This window comes from Castor canadensis, chromosome 10 (genome assembly GCF_047511655.1).
Source record: "Castor canadensis chromosome 10, mCasCan1.hap1v2, whole genome shotgun sequence".
Taxonomy (NCBI): Eukaryota; Metazoa; Chordata; class Mammalia; order Rodentia; family Castoridae; genus Castor; species Castor canadensis.
In genome coordinates this window covers 73,618,081-73,638,037 of record NC_133395.1, presented here as the reverse complement: position 1 = coordinate 73,638,037, position 19,957 = coordinate 73,618,081, and the positions used below count along the sequence as shown (strand labels likewise).

At 38.1% G+C, this 19,957-nt stretch overlaps 1 protein-coding gene across 9 annotated transcripts in view; it reads left to right on the top strand.

Annotated features, from left to right (window-relative positions):
* The window catches only part of Fry (FRY microtubule binding protein), a 424,076-nt gene that overhangs the window by 265,654 nt on the left and 138,465 nt on the right, over positions 1-19,957 (top strand). For all 9 annotated transcript variants that reach the window (XM_074043595.1, XM_074043591.1, XM_074043590.1 and 6 more), the window contains 4 exons: positions 3,654-3,822; positions 6,819-6,911; positions 7,006-7,104; positions 8,786-8,887. In XM_074043595.1, coding sequence (XP_073899696.1) covers positions 3,654-3,822; positions 6,819-6,911; positions 7,006-7,104; positions 8,786-8,887 — 463 coding nt within the window. The remainder of the gene's footprint in view (positions 1-3,653; positions 3,823-6,818; positions 6,912-7,005; positions 7,105-8,785; positions 8,888-19,957) is intronic.

Below are 19,957 nucleotides of genomic sequence, written 5' to 3'. Positions count from 1 at the left end.
CCTGTGTTTGATTCTCAGTACCACAAAATAAGTTGATTAATTAAGATTAAAATATAGTGGTACTTATTTTGTAATGAGAAACAAACTTTTAGCTACCATGTCATGAGAATATTGATATACTGAGTTACACAAAAAACCCCTACCTCTCCATGTTGTAGTCATGGACTAGAAATATAAGAGCATCTTTAAATATGGACCTTTGCTATGAGGAATATCTATATTTGATTTATCAGTAGAAATAAAATCAGATTAATAATATTTCAACTTTACAAAGGCCCTTGAAGTAGACTAGCTGTGTGCCCTCTGCAGGAGGCTTCTCAATGATATCTATATAGTGCAGGTGCAGCTTCTACTTACATACCTCCACCACCAGAAACTCATCACCCCCAGGAAGTTGACCCACTTGGCATAGCTACCAAGCACCTACTGTGTGCCTGATCTTGTGGGACTTGTATCTAGCCAGAGAAGTCAGACAATAAGCAAGAAATAAGGCAATTATGATACATTAGGGTTCATTCCATCTTCAGGTATCTCTTTCTGTCAGAAAGTTTTCCGTTTTCTTTTTTCCATAGGGTGATTGAAGAAGATATTTGTTGCCCTCTCAAGTCACCTCACTTTCAATCTGTACTGTTCCAGTTGGCTAGGCAGTTACTCATTTATTAATTGTCTAGGAATGCTGTAACAAAATACCACAGACTGGGTGACTTAAACATTTATTTCCTCACAGTTCTGGAGATCAGAAATCCAATATCAAGGTGCTAACAGAGGTGGTTTCTCCTAAGCTTCTCTCCCCTGAGCCTGTAGATGGACACCTTTTCCCTGTGTTTATATGGCCTTTATCTCTATTTGTGCTGTGTTCAAATCTTATAAGCATCCAGGCATTTTGAATTAGGGCCCACCCTTAAGACCTTACTTAATCTCAGTCACTTCTTAAAAGACCCTGTCTCTAAATGTAGTCACATTCTGAGATACTGGAAATTAAGATTTCACTGTATGATTTTCGGGGGGCAGGAGTTGGATAATTGAACCTATATAAGTGGGGTCTAGGCAGGAACAAGAGTATGTGCGTTTGCTACAAGTCTCCAGATTCTGCCCATTTGGGGAACATATCTTGAGAATCACTGCTTTGGACATAATGCATAGCAGAGAGATTAAGAGCAGGGATTCTGGAGGTAGTCGTGGCCTTCAAATTCCAGCACCACTACCTATCAGCTGTGTGGCTTTATTGGGTTATGAAATCTCTGCTGTGTTTCCTCTTCTGTACCAAAGGATAGAATGCAGTACTCTACAGGCATTGTTGTGAAGATTACACATAGACTACTATGTGGCTGGCATGGAAGAACTCCTGTGTGTCTGTTTCTGCTGTAATCATCATCTCCATCATCAGTTTTTTTTCTTTAAGATGTAGAAAAGAATGATGACCTTGTATTTTGGAGTTCATATTCCAAATGTTCAAGAGTATAGTTTTAAATTTTCATTCAAACAGATGTTATCTGATACCAAATTGATTTTTGTGTTTTTAATAATGTACTTATATTTTTTTAATTTTCTCACCTGAAAATTAATACAATTTTAAAGTTATCTATGATATTTTACTCATAAAGTAAATATAATTAATATTTTCTATCTTATTTCAATAGCACCTAGGAAATGTCAGTTTCCTAAGTTGGAAATACTGTGTTGAAAGTGAATGTTTTGTAAAAATCCACAAAATGCTACCAAGATTAGCTAAAATGACCTTAACTATATTAACAGCCCTCATTCATAAAGTATTTCAATCTTCTTCAAGCTATTTATATTTTCTGTTCTCTTTCCTTCTTAAAGTCTTTTTTCTTAGCCAGACACTGGCGACTCTCACCTGTAATCCTAGCTACTCAGGAAGCTACTCAGCCTAAGCAAATAGTTTGCTAGACCCTATCTCGAAAATACCCAACACAAAAAGGGCTGGTGGAATGACTCAAGTGGTAGAGTGTCTGCCTACAAGTGTGAGGTCCTAAGTTCAAACCCCAGTACCACACACACACACACAAAAACCAAACCTTTTTTTCTTATGGAATGCATTGATCAAATATAAAGAGAAACCCATACAATGTTTAATAAATTGTTATAAAATGAAGGCCATGCAACAAAATTAGAGATAAGGGCAAAATAGTTTCTGCCCGGTATTGAGGGGGCTGGGGGGGGGGGAAGGGAGGGGGCGGAGTGGGTGGTAAGGGAGGTGGGGGCAGGGGGGAGAAATGACCCAAGCATTATATGCACATATGAATAATAAAACAATAAAAAAAATAAATACTAGTCCCTGAAAAAATAAATAAATAAAATGAAGACCATGTAATCTTCTCACCTAACCTAAAATTTATCCCCTGATGTTGCCTTATTTTAACAGTGTCTGTGTTTGCTACATTCGTTATGTGTCCTCTAGTTTATATGTTGAGGCAAGAGTTATTCTAAACCTCTGAGGTTTTATTAGGTTTCACTTTTAACTTTTAGAATCACAATTACCCTTCAAGAATCAGAAAACAATGAGTCTTACAATATTTTCCTTGTTTCTTTTCTTTAACTGATAGCCAAACTAGCCATGCCTCAGAGGTAGTTAACTATGGATAATTTTGTATGTGTATTTCTTTACTTTTATGTATTTTGAAGATCTGTTACTACTTTGCACCCTCTTAGCCTTAAGAGCTACCATTTTTTAAAACCTGTATGACATTATAGTTGTAATAGTATTATTTTGCTTTCAAACAATACAAATATTTAATATCCTTAAGAATAGAGACTGTGTCTCTTGTGTCTGTTTTGCATTTGCCGTTCACCACACCAAACTATAAAATCCCATGCAGGTAGCAGACAGCCATTCATCTTTGTGTGTGTGTGCGTGTGCGTGTGCGTGTGTGTGTGTGATATGTTATTGAGGCTTGAACCCAGGGCCTTGCAAATGCAAGGCAAGCACTCTACCACTGGGCTACATCCCAGCTCTTGGTTTTTTGGGGCAGGGTTTCTCTGTGTAGCTTAGACTGACTGCAACTCAATTCTCCTGCGTGCTTTTGCCTCCTGAGTGCTGAAATTACACGTATGCCACCATACCCAGCTTCATCTTTATTTTTTAGATATGATTTGAATTTTCCATTGCTAGATTTTCCTTCAACTTAAAAATACATTTTTCCACAATTATCCATCTAAAATTAGAAAAGAACAACAGAAAACTTTGCAAACGGATGTTGGAATCTTTTTGACATTATCGGGAATACAAGTCAAGAAATTTGCTATCTCTGTTAGAAATAGCTGATTATTATATGCTACTGCTCAAATACTCACAAGTGAAGACTTAGGCTCTCAGGGTCTGCAAGTATTTTGAAAATAGCTAGGCTGAGTAAATGGAGGGTTTTGTTTTGTTTTGTTTTTTCATCTCTCAATTTAAGAGCTAAGCCATCTTGACATGGTCTAAGCAGCAATGGAGCTGCTCAGTAGTTTGAAAGAGATGTGGAGCATCTTATTGAATAAGAGGGAAAGGAGACAATTGGACTTTTCCAGATCCCAAACAGTGAATCCTCAGGAAACAACCATCCTTGTACTTGAACTGAATGAAGAACCCCCACTCTGGATGCCGGAGGCTCCCATTATATTGACTTTTCTACGTGTTACTTGCTTCTTAGGTTCCCCGCTGTCAAGAAGAAATTTATGGCAGAGTTAAAAGAATTACGACACAAAGAGCAGAACCCATATGTGGTGCAAAGCATTATCAGCTTGATAATGGGAATGAAATTCTTTCGAATTAAGATGTATCCAGTGGAGGACTTTGAGGCGTCTCTTCAGTTTATGCAGGTAAATTCCTGGACTTGCTGGGTCCCTTACCATATGACACCCCTAGAATGTGAAAACCCATTACTGACAGTGCTCAACTTAGGAAGGTTTGACTTACAATATTTCAACTTTACAATGGTGTGAAAGCAATACACATTCAGTAGAAACCAGATTTCACATTTTGAATCTGGATCTTTTCCTGGTCTAGCACCATGCAGCCTGCTCTACTCAACATGCTAGGCAGTGGCAGTGACTGTAGCTCCCAGTCTCATAATCATGAGGGATAACAGTCAGCAACCACAGTGAGGTAGGATGCTAAGCTGGGTCGGTAGGTTAGGGGTGTTAAATGCAGTTTCCTCTTACAGTGATTTCAACTTAAGATGGGCTTATCCAGATATAATACCATCATAAATCAAGTAGCACCTGCACTTGACAATGAGGGAAAAAATCCTTCCTTCTCTTCACTAATTCATGATGTGCCTTGAAACCAGTAGGAGAGTTGTAGAAACATAGCTTCATTGTTAAACTTTGGCATCATCTTTGGAACAGGTATACAATAGAATTCTTATTTGTGGACTTTTTCCCCGTTCCTTCACCCATGGATGCATACTGCTCTGTGAATAAAATACAGCTGATGTTTTTACTTTTTAGACTGATAGCATTAAGTCAGTTGCATCAGCATTCCAAGGCATGAGAACTTTACTGAAGAAAGAAGTCTGTTTTATTCATACTATAAACAGGAATTATAATTTTTCTAAAAATCAACCAAGTCGTACAGATTGACATCTACTGCTCATTGTTCATCATGGTGTATAACAAAAGGAGAGTTGCAAATGAGAACTTAGCAGAGAACTAGCTCTACTAAGAGTTTTCAGAACTTTGGTGTATCAAGTGATTTTTTTTTCTGTGCTGCTATGAATTAATTTGGTGATCTTACTAGCGAATTCAGATAAAAGGTTATGAATATAGACTGTATCACTTCATAATCTAAAAGGCTACACTCAGACAGACATCATTATTGATGAGGGTGTAGAGAGATTAGATTCCTCGTTCTCTACTGACATAAATAGAAAACAGTGCAGCCACTTTGGAAAAAAAATCTGGCAGTTTCTCAAATGGCTAAACTTAGAATTACCAGATGATCTAACAGTTCCACTCCTAGATATATACCCAAGAGAAATGAAAATACATACCCACACAAAAACTTGAAAACAAATGTTCATAGCAATGTTATTCATAGCCCCAAAATGGAAACAACCCAAATGTCTCCAAGGTGATGAATGGATGAATAAACATAACATATTTACAAGAAAAGTTTGAAGTTCGACCTTGAAAAGTAATGAAGTACTGATACATGCTACATCATGTTAAGTAAAAGAAGCCAGACACAAAGGCCATATATATGAATCCATTTACATGAAATGTCCAGAATTGTAAAATCTATAGAGACAGAAAGTAGGTTAATGGTTGCCTAGAGCTGAAGATAAAGGGTGAATAAAGAGGTTGAGGGTAACTGCCAAGGGGTGCAGAGTTTCCTCTGGGTCACTAAAAGGTTCTAAATGTGATTGTAGTGTTGGATGCACAACTATGAATATACAAAAAGCAAATGACCTATAATCCTGGCTACTTGAGAGGCAGAGAAAGGGAGGACTATGGCTCAAGGCCAACCCAGACAAAAAATTAATGAGACCCCATTTTAACAAATACTCCAGGCATGGTGGCATATGTTTATGAATTCCAGCTATGTGGGAGGCATAGTTAGGAGGATCTTGGTCTGAGGCTGGCCTGAGCAAAACGCCCAGTGGCTATCTGAAAAATAACTACAGCAAACAGAGCTACAGGACTTTGCTCAAGTGGTAGAGCACCTGCCTAGCAAGCATGAGATTCTGAGTTCAAACCCTAGTACTGCCAGAAAAAAATGCTAGTGAATTAAACAATTTAAGTGGGTGAATTACAATGGGGATATGAACAATTTATCAATAAAACTAATGTAAAGAGTAAGGAAGGAAAGGTGGCCTCCTCCATTATCAAATGTCTTGGGTTTCAATTCAAGCACCAGTACTGACCAGCTCTGTGACTTTGGCCAATCTCTCATAACCCCCTCCTTTTGTTTTGTTTTGGTTTGGTTTTGGTTTTTTTTTTTTTCTTTGGTTCTGGAGTTTAAATTCAGGGCCTTGCACTTGCTAGGCAGGTGCTCTGCCACCTAAGACATACCTCCAGCTACCCTCATTTATCTTACCTGAGAGGTGTCATGATGACACTAACCTTAGAGAGTGGTTCTGAGTTATTCTTAGCACTTGGTAAGCAGTCATTGACTATTAACTATTCTCTTAATTTTTATTCCACTCTCGTTAATAATTCACGTATGTATGTGCTTGAATGCCAACTTCAGAGAGTATTTACCTACATACACAAAATAATGTAGAAAGGGGGCTGTGACCTTGGGAACCTTAGAAAGCTCATTTGGTGGGGGAAACTGTGTCAGTGACTTCCTAGGCTGGTTATCACCCAACCTGGGCTGAGGTCTTCCCATGATACTCACTGAATGAGGACCCTAGGAACTCTTTTTGCCAATCTCCCCAATAATGACTGCAGTAAAGGGTAAAACCTAATATAGTCATTAGCATACATGTGGTATCAGTACCTTATAGGGACCCACAGTAAGTTACTACCATAAGGCCTGGAAGAGGGGCTGGCAGAAATCAGGGTAAGGCAACTTTCCTACAGTATGAGTCCCTGGGCAACCAGAAATACACTTCCATGGACAGTAGCTTTATAGACAAAGACATCTCCCTGAGGAACTGTTCCAGAGGTTTCCTTGTCTGAGCTAAATGTCATTGAGGACCTTGAAAACATTCAGACTTTAACATATTTTGAAACCTGTAATTTGTAATAGATGACAGAATATTCTATATTGGTAGACATGGTTGAATTAAGAACTGTTTACTTAAGTTTTTAAATACATTTTACATTCATATTTCAACAAACCCTCCCTGCACTCTTTTTCTATTTCCTAGGAATGTGCACATTATTTCCTCGAGGTCAAAGACAAAGATATCAAACATGCCTTGGCTGGGCTTTTTGTGGAAATCCTTGTCCCGGTTGCTGCTGTGAGTTATATTTTCATTTCTAAGAACTTCTTTGGATTGGATCATATGCTCAACAAGGTCATTAGTAGAATATTCACATGCATCTCTATTTCAGGCTGTCAAAAATGAAGTCAACGTTCCCTGCCTTAGAAATTTTGTGGAAAGCCTCTATGATACTACGCTGGAACTTTCTTCTCGAAAGAAGCATTCCTTGGTTAGTCACTCTGAGAAAATCCAAAGCACAAACAAAACTTTCAGAGACTGAAATTGCTAGGCAGAATTCTCTTTGAGTCATAAGGATTCCACACATGGGAGAAGTACCTGCAGCTCCTTCAGACTTCAGAACTTGGATTTAATCTTAAACATGAAACACAGTAACATAAGGGGATGAGATCCTGTCAACTCAGATGACCCTTCTGGTCCTACGCATTCTGCTGTTTATTTTTGAGATTAGCTTAACTCGATTTTTGTTTGAATTTCTGAGAAGTTTTTCCAATCTGAAGGCTAAAGTTTATAATAACAGTTTTTCTTCTCAATCCCAGGATACACTGGTGAATTCCTAGCTAGATACTCAGAATCAAAATTGAACCAGCAGGAAAGAAAGATGGGAAACAGTAGTTGCCCATAGACAATGTTCTCTGAAGGCTGGGGAACAATTCTTGGGAAGACATTGATACAGAAATGCAGCACGGAGTTATATGTTCTAGCAAATAAACTAGTTTATAAACCTGGCATGTTGGTGTGCCAGCTGTAACTGTGCTAGTCTGGAGGAAGTAGGTAGTTAGAGAACTGGTTACTGGCCTGGTTTAGGCTAGTCTCCAAAGTATGAATGTGGGGGGAATGGGGGAGAAATGACCCAAACATTGTATGCACATATGAATAAAAGAAAAAAAAAACGAAGTATGAATGTGGCCTTCACGATTTGAGCAGGTCCTCAGTGTTGTTTTGCTGGTAGTGGTGTCAAATTTGCTCCTTTGTCTATGTGCTATGGTCATTGTGACAAATTGTATGTAATTTTTTTTATATTATTTCCTGGCATTAAAGTTGCATTCAGTAGGAATAGTAGTTCAAAGTTCTCTAAAACTAAGTTAATGCAAAGAAGAAAAACACTAATGAATTATTGAGCACTGAATATCACCATCAGCAATTGTTCCTTGCTAGTTCAAGTTAATAGATGAGCCACTTACACTTTTGTTTAAATCTTCTCTAGTCTGGATTCTTAGGGAAAAATAAAGGTGATACTACCTGATTTAGCAAAATGGTGATAAGTTCTGCATGTTCTTTGAGTGTCTACCCATTGCTTTTCTGCCTTCTCCAGCTGCTGTGGGAAACTGGCCCAGTGAGGCAAGAAAAGCACAGTAGCACCTCTGTTTATTCCTTCATAAGCAAATTCCTCCTGCGGTTAAATTTGTCTTGGTAGAGTTTACTAGCGCAATAACATTTGTTTTAGGAATCTTCCTTAATTACAGGAAGGTTGCACACCAAATAAAACATATACAACTACCTCTAAGACAGGGACAAACTAGTAGATGTTTATGAACGAAAAAGCCAGTACATTTGCAAAATTAATGTGACTTCCTGGTTCCCTCGTCACCATCGAGACTACGAGCGATCTAAGAGGGTGATTTTGTTTCTAAAGTGCATAAGCGAAGACTATGTTAGTGAATCAACTTTCCATGTTACTGTACATAAACATCCATAGTTCTAGATGAGTCCATCCCCAGCATTTCTCCATCAGAAAGCATTTGCAGAATGCTCTCCTCTGTTGGGTGCCCATGGCGTCTTACCGTCTTCCACAGTGTCCTGTTCATCTTGGTCAGTGAGTGCAGAGAATGTGTGCTTCCCGGTTTGTTGAAATGTCAATCATCCTGTAACCTCTGCTCCCTTCTTCTCAGGCCTTGTACCCCCTGGTGACCTGTCTGCTGTGTGTCAGTCAGAAGCAACTGTTCCTGAACAGGTGGCATGTTTTCCTCAACAACTGCTTGTCCAACCTTAAGGTTAGTATTTGTCAACTCAAGAACAACAAAGAACTTATAAAATTTACAATTCTTTTGTTTTTTTTTTTGAGATGCATCTCATTCTGTTGCTCAGGCTGAACTTGAACTTGTAAGTCTCCTGCCTCAATCTCCGCAGTAGCTGAGATTACAGACATGCACCTCTGCGCCTGGCTTACAATATAGTTCATAGGCTGGCGTATGTATTTCTGACTAAGGATAAGAGAAATCACTACAGATTTGGGGAAAATAAGTCTGTTCCAATAAGCATCACTTTAAAGATAGAATTATTTGTCTCTTTATATACATCTATTGTCATATTTTATCTAAATGATAATGACCACACTTGGCTGACCTAAGCATGTGAATTGACTTCAGATTCCCACCCACACTTCACCCATACTTCCTGTATCCCCTTAAGGTAAATATTTTGGAAATAAAACTCCCTAGTCAGGAAGGATTGACCTAGTAGATGAGATCACTCTCTTCCTGTCCCTATCAGGTGTCATTATTGGAGGTTATTTTGTTCAAGCCACATGACACCAATCAGTCCTAAGCACTCACAGCTAGCCATGTGCTGGGTGACGTGAGGAATGAAGTCAGGGTTCCTGAGACCAATGAACCTATATTTAAAACAGCTGCAATGATTAGCATTAAAATACGCCCCCACCCCCCATAGAAGTATAACTAGGATGTGTTCTCAGTTGTGTCCAAAGCTGTGGTTCAGTTTCTTTCACTGGTTTGATATTTGCTGCTTTTGAGTTTTTTTTAAAAAATACTTCATTATAAAATCTTAAATGTGCTTATACATGCTGCCTTGTTTTGGTTTTTTTCCTAAGACACTTTAATTTGGTGAGATGGTTAAGATTAATTATATTATTTTGGCATTTACCATAATTACACAACAATCTGCATTAGAGCTGTTTTAAGCACCAACTATGACCTGGCTGTAAAAGCTGATTGTGAAATCCAAGATTAAAATCATCCATTTTCTTCAAATTGGCAGTGAAATATAGCAGTGGGCAGAGAATGAAGGTTTTAAGTACTCCAAAAAATGAAATGCTCTTCAGGATTATCAACTGTTACAAAATGGACACTTTCAGGTCCTTAAATTGTTTGAGGGCTTGTCCATCTGCCATACAACCCGAAGCACAGTTCGAGGTGATTTTTGTTATTTGGTCCATTTTTAAGCTATACAGGTATTAATTCCAGTAATTTTTTTACATTTTATACAGATAGAAAAACAGTCATTTTGTTTAAAACAAAAAGAAAAATGATTAAATGGCTTTCAGGGTTTGGAGTTTCATTGTATTAAGATTGGAGCTGAGGAATGGATGCAATGTGGATTTTGATGATGGCATTTTATGGACAGCTAAGTGCCAAAGGGAGGTGAGAACTGAGTGAGGTACTAAAGAGCAAGCCAACCTTGTGGGCACATGGGCACTGAATGACCAGAAATTGAAATGGAGAAAACAGATGAATTGTATTTTTCAACTACTGGGTGCACATTTAGTCTGGACAGCTGTTTGGGTCCAGATCAAGGATACCTTTTTTAAAAAGGTATGAAGAGGCAGCTTGATGGGGCACAGTACAAGATTTAAGCAAAGAGTTACAGATTCAAGATGGAACTTGCTGTGGTAGAAAGCACCTGCAGTTAGTCCCCATCTACTTGGGATGTAGAGACAGGGCAGGAGTACTGCTTAGATACCAAAGATTGTTGGAGAAATGCAAGTAGACAGCACTGGTACCCTGATAAATGTAAGGGTTTCTATGGCAGCAGCAAACTTGGCAGCTTAACCTTTGAAAGGCAACTGGATGGATGCTCTGGGACAGAAGACTAAACCAACAGTTTAAATAAATTTCGATAAACAAAAAAGAATTATTAGAATGCTCATAATGCAACTTTTTAATATATTATGTTTAATGTATCTGTGATGAATTTTTTTGATAAAATTAAAATATTTTACACAACAATTTACTGTGTGGCCAAAAAGGTCAATTTTTTTTTTTGTCTGAGGTTGTTTTTGAAACATAACAGAGCCTCTTACTTTGGAACTTAAATTATTTCAAAGTTGCAATATCATTTAGAACTCTAATCAAAACTCACGAGAAGGTTTTAATGAAACCTCCCCAGAGAAAGGTGGGTCTGGACGCTGACAGTATTTCCCCCACAAACATTTCATGTATTAGGATATTTTTTAAGAGAAGCAATAAAATCAGAAAGAGTATGTAGAGTCAATGCTATAGAGAGACTGAGCCAGATTCCAGAAATCAGTTCAGTTCAGCAAGGATTCATGTAGTTTCACTGATTGTTTGAGGGAAAGACAAGTACCTAAAACATAGATGTAGGAGAGAGTCCCTGTCCTTGAAGAGGGTAGTATTTCATGTAATGATTCAAAATGTGTGACACAGATCTTAAGGAATGTAAAATCCTGTGTGATTTGTAGAGGTCTTTTACTCCAGGAAGCAGGGAAGAAGTTTTTGTTTTGTTTTGCTTTTTATTGTGTTTTGGGTTTTTTTGTTTGTTTGTTTTGAGCCAAGGTCTCACTACGTAACCCAGGCTAGCCTAAAACTTACTCTAGCCCAAGCCAACTTTGAATTCAGGATTCTCCTACCTCAACCTTCTTAGTGCTGGGATTAGAGACATACACTACCATGCCTGGCAAGAGGTATTTATTAGGCAAAATAAAGGCAAGAATATTTTACTTTATGGGTAATAAACTGTTAGAATTTCTCTACCCCATGACTAAAAGATGTAAAAGGATTCTTAATGGGTTAGAAGCAGCATAAACTGTCTCATACGTGTTTAGAACTGAACCCAATAGGAATTTGAATGGGAAAACTTTTTTGTAATTCATTTCTCTTTTTTTTAGATATAGTCTCACTGTGTAGCTCAGGTTGGCCTTGAATTCTCTAAGTTGTCCAGGTTGGCCTCAAACTCTATCCCTCTTGCCTCCACCTCCTGCATGCTAGGATACAAGCATCACCACCACATCTGGCTGGGGACCATTTTTAAATGTCATTAATATATAGGAAACTTTCCAAACTTCCCCACACATCCACATTAGAGAAGAAATACCTGAGGACAAACTAATGTGACTTCAGAGGTGTACTCTTGCCTGAACAACCTCAGTATTTTCTATCATTTAGAGTCAACCATGTCACTTCATAGGGACCAGCCATCCAGCCTTTCCCCATATACACCTTCAGACAGTCTTCCCACCCTCCTTCCCTGTCCACCCCAGAAGCTTAAGAATAAGGAACCTAGTGTTCACATCGACCATGCTCACTTGGCAGCTGTCTTGCTTGGATGTGTTCTGCAGAGGCGAGCCTTCAAGGTAGCAGAAGAACACAAGCTGAGAAGTGCCTGTAAATGCAAGTGCACGTCTTCAATGTAAACAGACTCTCAGATTCAGCGCTTCTTGACGTCAGTGCCTTAGTTTGTCGTCAGTCTGTCAGAAGCAGGTTGCTTTGGAAGCACAGACTGCAATTCTTTAATATCTAAACTTAATTAACTTAGTCAATCGTGTATTAGCAATATGCCACCATAAAGTGATGAGAAATTTTTGGTATCTCCTCACCAAGATGTTTTTATCTTTCAGAAGCTCTTATTAGTGACCAATCCTTTTTCTTCTGTGTGTCAGAATAGAACATATTGAGCTGTTTTAAACATGACACAGTCCCTTCATATCTGCTATACAACACTAACTCTGAAAAAAGAAAATATGCTTTAAGAACTTGATTTTGTAGTATTTTTTTTTTTTGGTGGCACTGGAATTGATAGCATTTTTAAATGTAGCACTTACTATACTCATAATAACTATGCACTAATTTCTTATCCTTTAAAAATAGATATAATTGGGAATGGTTTTTAATTTTTTATTCAAAAATGAATGTACGAGGTTATAAAAAAGAAATCTCAAAGGTTAAGAAGTACATTTATTATATAACTAATAACAATAGCTACAGCTCTCAGTAGTTGGAGATCTCTTAAGAGACAGGTGAGTAGCAGCAGCTTTACGTACATTGCCATGAGCTCGTGACAATGCCAGAAGTGACATTAAGCTCTGATAGTGTTTTCATAGGTGTTCTTTATGTTTTTCTAAATTTTTTTTGCACAGACAGCAATCCTTTATCTGAAGGTTAGACATTAGTCAGCCTAGTTTCATGGTTAGAGAAGCCAAAATGCAGAGTAAGAACTGATTCTCCCTTTGCCTCAGTCATCACTTGCATGATGACTTGAGTTTATTCATTGATTCCCATCAGCTGGCCACCAGTTCTTCACAAGTTGTCTCCCAGGCGCCATCCTATATGCTAGGAATGCATGATGACTGAAGCAGTCATTCTCTTAAGACCTGTGATTTAGTGGAAGAGATAGACACAAGCAAGTAAATAAATACATAAGAAAAAAACTCGGATAGTGATAACTGCTCTGAAGAAAACCCTCTAGGATATTATGGTAGAGAATAATGAATTTAGGGGGACCTGGAAATGGAGGTTCAAGCAAGATACTTTGATTACAGTAAGAATCTCAAAACAAGTATGGTTGCCATAAATATATTTGATGAAATTTGTCTTTTGTTTAATATGTATTTGTGTGTGATAATTATAATGATGTCTAAAGAACACTTTCTTAAAACTTCTTATGTTATTAATTATATCTTAATTTTATAAATGAAGATACAGAGTATTATACTAAGGTTTGCACAGTTATTGTCTAAATGCATTAAAATGTGTGAATAATCTTGGGGAGGGCTGTGCTGGAAGTTGAATTCAGAGCCTCACGCTTCCTAGATAAGCTTTCTACAACTTGAGCCATGCCCCCAGCCTAATCCATTGGCATAATTTATTTTAAAATTGCTATTTTCTTTTTAAACACCAAATTTAAGTGGTATATTACCTATTTTAATATCAGTTTTTAATTAAGATATTCTGCTTAATATTAACCTCATTTTTATAATCTTGAGAATGTCTCATCCTTGAATGAGAAAATCTTTCTTATCCAGCCATCAAATAGAAAAATAAACTCCATAAATTATTAGTACATACATTTTAGAGCCTACCCTAAACTTTAACAGTGTGGCTACTTGGATAATAAGCAGTCATAGAAAAGGGTGAATTATGATCAAAGTAAACTGATTCAAGTATCCTAAAAAAAATGTCCACAAGAAGGCCAGTGCCAACTCTAATGTGCAAAGGGATGTAATGGAAGGAAATGGATTTGTTTAAATGGCTTTAGTTAAAATGGAAGATAAAACTATAAGGTATTTGAGTATAGCAAGATGAATAAATTGTTTATACATGTAGGTCAACAACTCTTTACCTTAGCATGCACAAGAATCTCTGAGGAAACCTATAACAAATACAACTTCCTGTTACCCACTTGTAGAGGTTCTGATTCCCTGCCTGGGGTCAATACAGGCATCTGAATACTTATAAGCAGCCAGGTGACATGTTGCAAATGGCTAGCTGATGGGTTTTGGAAGATATTGGTCTATACCAATGACCCTCTTGCCAGCAAGTCACTAGTGAATGGAGCTGACCTTATTTGTTGCCATTGAATCCAAATTCCTTTAACTAAATTACAAGCAAAATTTAAAGAAGTAAGCATGTCATTGGGCATGGTGACATGTCACATGAAGTCAGTGATGGCACTGAGGTGAAGTACAGTGGGTGCAGGGGAGATCTTCCTAAAGCCTACCAGTTTCCTGAATCATTATATAAAAAAACTTTGGATCCATAATAAATGCCTAAATAAATGTTAATCGATAATTAATCAATCAAGACATTCCAACAGAAGAATGATCTTTTCATCTTGAAGCTAAAACCTTTGACACAGAAATCAGTAGTGTGAGAATATGCTAAGAAAGTCTACATCCTGAAAATATCCCCTCCTATTATGTTAGCTAAAGGAAACAAACAAGGAAGAAGCCTATCTTCAGGTAAAAGAAATCTTGGTGGTCCCAGTAGCATATCTAAGCAGCCTCCGTATAATATTAGGCTAACATGGAAATTTAATGCCATGAAGACACTGGGGCCAGATTGCCTATGATCAAATTCTGACTCTGCCAATTACAGCTGTATGATCTTGTATAAATTATTTGACCTGTGTCTTGATTTCCTAATCTGCAAAATGAGAATAATAATTGTATCTAATCCATGTTTTTGTGAAAATTAAAATGAGTTTATATATGTGTATATATATATATAAAACAACATTATGTTAGTCAGCTTTCTGTCACCATAAGAAAATACCTGAGATAATTAATATAAAGGAAAAGGTTTATTTTGGCTCATCATTTTGGAGATTCCAGTTCATGACTGAGTGACCCCCTCTGCCTTGGGCCTGTGGCAAGGCAGCTCTTCATGCTAGGAGCACATGGGAGAGCAAAACCATTCACCTCATTACAAAGAACCAAAAGAGAGAAACAAGAAGAGACCCATGTCCCATAATTCCCTTTGAGGGCACACTTCCAAGTGACTTAAAGACCTCCCACTAGACTCTACCTCCTAAAGGCTCCATCTCCCAATAGCCGTACCCTGGAGACCAAGACTTTAGCATGTGGGCCTTTAGGAGACACTTCTTCAAACCACAGCAATCATTGACAATACTGATATAGTAAGCACCATGGAGTACATGCATTTTAATTTCTGAGAAAATAGTTCTTATTAAAGCAGAAGTCCCAGCTGTTGTTTATTAGCCTGAAGACCTTGAGCAATTCATTAGACCTCTCTCAATTACAAAAATCCCTCAACCAATACCATGTAATGCAGAAGAGCTCTTGAAATACCAATATGCCATATGAGTACAAGATACTTATTACTATTCTTACATTATCATGAAGACGTGCTTCAGGTGCATAATAAGCATTGTCTTTTATATGGGCTCTCCATAAAGAAATCTTGAGTATGCATCAAGTTGTTTAGCTACTACTCAGCTTGTTTTTGCTTTTAATGTTTAATCTGTTGTATGACAGTCACTGAGGACACAAGGATGAGCAAGTCACATTGGCTGGAGCTCAGTCTACCAGGAAACATGCAAGGGATAGGAAAACATTGTTGGAAACAGAGCAAGGGCACCAGGTGACTTATCAAGGACCTATGGAAGGGAATAGAGGGGCAGGGGTAGAATAAGAGTATGACACCTGAGTCTTACTGGGCAGTAGAAATTTTCCAAGTAGACCAAGGGTAGGGAGATATTCCAGGCAGTTAAGGAATTGCAAAGGGATGTTCCTGTATGAGGGGCACCTACCATGAGGTAGAGGCAGAGGTGTCCTGGGCAGTCAGGCACAAAGGGCCCCTCAGGTGCTACTTTGTAGGATTTGGACATTATCCAGTAGCTTATCATGGATGCCACTGAAGAACTTTAAATGTGAAGAATTAGATAATAGTGTTTGTATTTTAAGAACATCATTTGACTGTACAGAGAATGGAGAGAGGCAAGGAAATCACTTTTGGAGGCAGTTGCAGTGATCAGCAATATCATCCTAAAGCACTAAAACTCAACACCAGTACACCATCCATGGTAGAGCAAAATAAAAAATTTCAGTCAATCACTTAGCTCCTGGGTCTCTATGGGAGTAACACTAAACAATCTCAAACAGTCTCAGGAGAGAATGTATACCAGTCACAATAAGCTGCACTGAAAAAAGTGGAAGGAAAGGACAGAAACTCATTTAAAAGAAGTGAAATTAAAACTTTGTGTCTCTGCCATGTTATGAGGCAGAAAGAAGTCACTTTTTCTGGCAAAAGTCTTGGATTTCCTGTCCTCCAGACCTGGTCTCATTATGTAGCCCAAGCCTCAAACTCACGATCCTCCTGTCTCAGCCTCCCAAGTGCTGGGGTTATAGGCATGCACCACCACACTTGGATCCAAGTCTTTAAATAGTCTGTTGAAATATTTATATCGTATCAATTTCTTTGTCTTGTGAATAGTACATGGATGTCAGCTAACTTATGTAATGAGTTTTTCATGCTCAGAAATTCTTCGGTTTAAAAAAAAAAAATCATTCCTTAAAACACTAGGTGCCAGACATTTGCTGCCTGTTTTTCACATATTATCATATTTAGAGGAGGAAAAACAAATTTAATAAAATTCAGTGTAATAACACAAAAAAAAATAAAATAAAACCCAGAAATCACTAATGTGAATCAAACTAGAGCTCCTTGCTAAGGCTTACAGTGAAAATGATGAAACCTGCTCTTCCTCATCATGATCACAATGTGAGATAATGTTTATGAGAGAATTTTGAGTGATTTACTCTGTAAGACTGATAAGGAACTAAGAAAGGAACTTTAGAAGTGAGAAGACATTTCCACTAGAGCAGAAGCTGTCAAAAGGCAGGAACACCATGGCCTTGTTTGCTGGCTTGATAGTGCCTTATACACGATAAAACTTCCTATGGTCACCAAGTGCTGTATGATCTATAGGCATTAAGGCACCTGTGAAGTGGGTGGAATGCTCTCACCTGTAACTCACAGACAGGAAAATCAGACGTAGAAAGATTAGGAGCTTCTCCAAGACTGGCCGTCCAGCTGATGAATTATAGAGCCAGGAGGGATTTAAAAGCCCAGGCAGTCTAAGTGTAGACTCTGTTTTTAAACACCATACAAATACACCAGTTGGAGGGAGAGGATTCCTGAAATTTTTAAATGAAAGGAAATTTTAAATGCTATTTTGCTAGTTTCAAATCCCTTTAAGTAACCAAACTATTTGAGAAATTATATCATGCATACCTTTTACATTAATAGGCAAAAACCCCAAAACCTTTATATGTAAGTATGTATTTCTAAAAAGCTGGTTATTTTTTCCTGAAGCTAGAAAGTAGTTATAAAATGATTTGGAGAGGTAAGCATGCAAGAATGTCTGGGAAAACTCTAAAGATAAAAATACTACTAAAATCAACAGGCGGTGGAAAGGAGGCATACTAGATGTTAAAATGCATTGTAAAACCTTAATTAAACTAATATATTATTAGCACTTACATAAACAAATAGAAGAAAAAAAATTCAGAAACAGACCTAAATACATGTGAAAATTTAGACTTTTAGGATAATAATCACAGTAAAAGATTGGTTTTAGGCTACATAAATACAAGAAATTTATCTTCCCTGATTCTAAAAACTACTTACTGTAGTCTTTCCATAGAACTCCCATAGAATAAAGATGAGATACAAAGATGTACATCTTTGAGATGTAAATAGTTTACAAGTAAAATTTATTCTACATCATTTCTAAACAATTATGAATTTGCCCAAATATATACACTAACATTAAGCAAAAAAAACAAAACAAAACCCCCAGAGGTAAATAACTAGGGGAAGAGAAGTAACAAAGGCAAAAGATCTGTCAAAGGTTAAGACTGACATTGAAAGACAGCTTATGCTGGGTATTGAGGGGGTGGGGGGGGGGAGGGAGGGGGCGGAGTGGGTGGTAAGGGAGGGGGTGGGGGCAGGGGGGAGAAATGACCCAAGCCTTGTATGCACACATGAATAATAAAATAATAAAAAAAAAAAGAAGAAAGACAGCTTAGCAAACCTTTTATTTATCTCCTGCCAAATGGTAGGAATTCTTTTAGATGTCAAGAGCAAATAATGCCCCTTCCCTTTAGAAAAACCCACTACTTAAGTGGGAGCTGATGTTTAAACAAGAGTTTAAAGAGTTTAAGGTCCACAATGGAGGTAAACATGGGGCCAGGGAACACTCAAGATGAAATAATTTTATTCATTAATTCATTTATGGTGTTGGGGATGGAACACAGGGCCTCATCTGTGCTAAACAAGTGCTCTCCCACTGACCTAGTTTTAATGGGTGAGATAAAGTACATCAGAGAGGAATGAGAAAACTACCCTAGCAAAAGAAGATAACATTTAAATCAACTGTAAAGGAGTAGGATAGCCAGGGGTGGCGGGTCACACCTATGATCTCAGCACTCAGGAGGCTGAAGCAGGAGGATCTCAAGTTCAAGGTCAGCCTCAACTACATTGTCTCAAGACCTTGTCTCAAGACCTTGTCTCAAAAACACAGTATTTTGGAATAGGGTTTACCTGGGAGAAAAGGATGTTGGGGGGTGGGGCACAGAGGGTACATTGCTAACATGGAAATGAAAGGAACACAGCATAACTCGAGTTTATGGCACTTGTAAAGAATAACAGGGTGGGCAGCAAAGGTAGGCTAGAAACAGCTGCCGCCTGAACAGGTCTGCCATGCCCAGAAATATTCACTTGGTCCCATAGGCATTGGGAAGCTATCTGATCTGTGATTTCCAAATAGAGAGGACTGTAACTGGTATAATAATATAGGTGTAATTGGCATAATATAAAAAGAGTGGGGAGGGAATGGATTTAGTAAGAAAGTTAGGAGTTTCCAGTCACAGCCCAGGTGACAGTGCTGGAACCTGAGGAAATAGCAATAGAGGTGTCACATTCAAGAGACATTTTTTGGCTAAAACTCACAAGATCAGTTAAAAAGATGGAGATTGGAAGTAAGGAATGGAGGTGACACTCACTCGATGAGGAAACCCATTTCCTACTCTCTGATCTGTTTCTGGCTGGAACCCCATAGATCTCCCTGCCTCTGCTCCAGTCCACACACTGTGGATAGAGAACTTCTTATATGTGTCCCCCTAATCTCAGTGACTCTTGTCAGCATTATGAGAAACCTGATCCCCTCATGGATGTTCCCTCCTGTGAACTCTGTCTTCCTCCTAAGTCACAGCTTCCTCACCTGACCCCCATACACTGGCCTTCACCAACATCCAAACCATTCCAAGGCTCCAAAACATGACCCCTCTTTACCAACTTTCTTAGCCCTCTTGTGCTTTTGCCTCTGCCTAAAATGTTTTCCCTCCCACCAGTATTTTTATACCATTCAAAGTTTCCCATGCATGGTGCAGGCCCAGTGTAGCCGCTCACATATTTGTTAAATGAATGAATGAGTCCATGAATGGATTATAGTTCATCTGAGCTTTCTCTTCTCTTAGAAATCTTTCTTGACTTTGTGGAGTTTGCTATTGGTTTCCCTTCTTCTGTACCCTAGTTCTTACCTCCCCAAGTTGTTCATTCTGTCTTAGT